We start from the raw sequence: 2,513 nt of genomic DNA on the forward strand, positions 1-2,513 counted from the left end.
CGAGCTCCTTTTCCCAGTGTCAGGTCCTTGTGCTGCTTCTGTCCCCAGCCTGGGCACAACTGGAGACTCATCCCTAAATCCAGCCCTACAGTGTCCCCCTCCAAGCCCCCCAGGAAAAAACTGTGCTCTGGAGGGAGTGGGATAGAAAAGCAATGGGCTCTGCTGGGGAAAACTGTGCTGCAATAATGGAAAAAAAAAAAAAAAAAAAGGAGGGTTTTGGGTCTAATCTCTGTGCCAGAGCTCAGGAAATGTGAATGGAATGCCCAGGACACCCTTCAGCGTGTCATGTGTGCCTGAAGGCCGTGCTGTGCAGCAGGGAGAAGGAGAAGGCCATCATCTTCCTGCTCGGTGTCCCAGTCTGGCTCTCCTCGTGGGATGCTGGTGCAGCATCATCTCCCTCCCCACGCCTGGAGTGGGGTGTCCCGCCCTGCCCCAGCTTCCCACGGCGTTAGAGCCAGGTTTGGTGCCGTCTCCCTTGCATTCAGCTCCCCCCAGGCCTGTCCCCCCTGCCGTTCGGGGGGGGCACCTCGCTTTTTTTTCCAGCCTGGAGATGAGGGGAAGGGGTGGCAGGACGGGCAGTCCCCACGGGCAGTCCCCCGGCCAAGCTGCTGCTGCAAACCCCGTCCCTGCTCTGCGCACATCCCAACTTCCCCGGCGCCTTCTCATCTTTAATTAAGCACTTCCATCGGCTCGGCCTTCTCGCTGGATCTGAATTCCCTCCCTCCCTCCCTCCCTCCCTCCCCGTAGCCGTGGCAACGCTTCCCCTGGGCAGGCTGCGCTGGAGCCGCCGGTGACAAACCCCACGTGTGGCTGTTTTTGTTTGGGCCTGGAAATTTCCCCGCGCTGTGGGGAAACTTGGGAAGAGAAAAATCCCGCCATGAGCCGGCGAGCGGCAAGGGGAGCCCGGGTGGGAAAGGTTTTTTTGGGCTGAGCAGCGCCGCTCCCGGCCCTCCAGGGAGCCCAGCAGGGATGGCAGAGCCTTGAGCTGAAGGTTCCTTGGTTTTTCCTCCCGAAGGTGGACGCAGTCCAAGTTTTGTGTCCTTGGACATCCGTGGGTGGCTGGTCCATCCTGCTGGTGATACAGGCACTGCCTTTGCCCTGCTCCTCCCACCGGCACCCCCAAAATCATGAGGTGTGAAGCTGCCCTAGGGCAGGGGGACAGTGACACGGGTGGGGTGGCACAGGGAAGGGACGTGGTGACAGCTGGGGGGGGCACAGGAAGGGATACAGGGAGATGGGGAAGGAATGGAGTGACGGGCAGGAGGAGGTGGCAGGGCAGGACTGGGTGTCGGGAAAGGGGTAGATGATGCGGGGCAGGGGTGGGTGACTCAGGGCAGGGTGGGTGGCACAGAGCACAGAGTAGGGGTAGGTGACAAGGCAGGGACAAGTGACAAGGCACAGGCTGCCAACCCCAGTGCCCGGTGCTGCCTCTGGTGTCCCGGTATCCCACTGTCCCAGTATCCTGTTATCCTGGTGTCCTGTTATCCCAGTACTCTGATGTCCTGGTATCCTGGTGTTGTGGTATCCTGTTATCCCAGTATGCCATTATCCCAATGTCCCTGTGTCCTGTTATCCTGCTATCCCTGTATCCCTTTGTCCCATTATCCTATTATCCCTATATCCCGCTATCCCACTGTCCCTGTATCCCTCTATCTCATTATCCCACTATCCTCTGTCCCATTATCCCTCTATCCCTGTATCCTGCTGTACCTGTATCCCTCTATCCCATTATCCCTCTATCCCGCTCTCTCTGTACCCTTGTATCCCTCTATCCATGTATCCTGCTATCCCTGGACCCCTGTAACCCTCTATCCCTGTATCCCTCTGTCCCTGTACCCCTGTATCTCTGTACTCCTGTATCCCTGTATCCCACTACCCCTCTATCCCTTTATCCCTGTATCCCTCTATCCCTGTATCCCGTTATCCCTGTACCCCCATATCCCTCTATCCCTGTACCCCTGTATCCCTCCATCCCTGTATCCCTGTACCCCTCTATCCCGTTATCCCTCCATTCCCCCCATCCCTGTATCCCGTTATCCCTGTATCCCGTTATCCCTGTATCCCTGTATCCCTGTATCCCGTTATCCCTGTATCCCGTTATCCCTGTATCCCTGTACCCCCCCATCCCTGTATCCCGTTATCCCCGTTATCCCCGTATCCCGTTATCCCTGTACCCCTCCATCCCCCCATCCCTCTCTCCCGCCGTCCCCGTGCCCGGCCGTTGTTCCGGGGCTGGGGCGCCCCCTGGCGGTGGCGGGGGGCGGGAGGCGGCGGGTATAAAAGGCGGCTGCGGGAGGCGACGGGACCGGGAGCGGCGGGATCGGGATCGGGATCAGGAGCGGGATCGGGAGCGGGATGGCCGGCCCGCAGCAGGCCCCGCACCTCCACCTGGCCGAGCTCACCGCCTCCCAGTTCCTCGACGTCTGGCGGCACTTCGACTCGGACGGTCAGTCCCGGGGCGCGGGGGACACCTCGCCCCCCAAAAAACCGGCAGGGAGGGCACCGGGCTGAGC

General features: G+C 60.2%; 1 protein-coding gene across 2 annotated transcripts in view; it reads left to right on the forward strand.

The window, feature by feature from the left end:
* Positions 1–2,296: 2,296 nt before the first annotated feature.
* The window catches only part of CALB2 (calbindin 2), a 7,172-nt gene continuing 6,955 nt past the window's right edge, over positions 2,297–2,513 (forward strand). For both annotated transcript variants that reach the window (XM_027895727.1, XM_027895726.1), the window contains exon 1: positions 2,297–2,446. In XM_027895727.1, coding sequence (XP_027751528.1) covers positions 2,356–2,446 — 91 coding nt within the window. In that variant the 5' untranslated portion in view covers positions 2,297–2,355. The remainder of the gene's footprint in view (positions 2,447–2,513) is intronic.

This window comes from Empidonax traillii, unplaced genomic scaffold, assembly GCF_003031625.1.
Source record: "Empidonax traillii isolate 1590-97213 ecotype Southwest subspecies unplaced genomic scaffold, ASM303162v1 scaffold465:size698125, whole genome shotgun sequence".
NCBI lineage: Eukaryota > Metazoa > Chordata > Aves > Passeriformes > Tyrannidae > Empidonax > Empidonax traillii.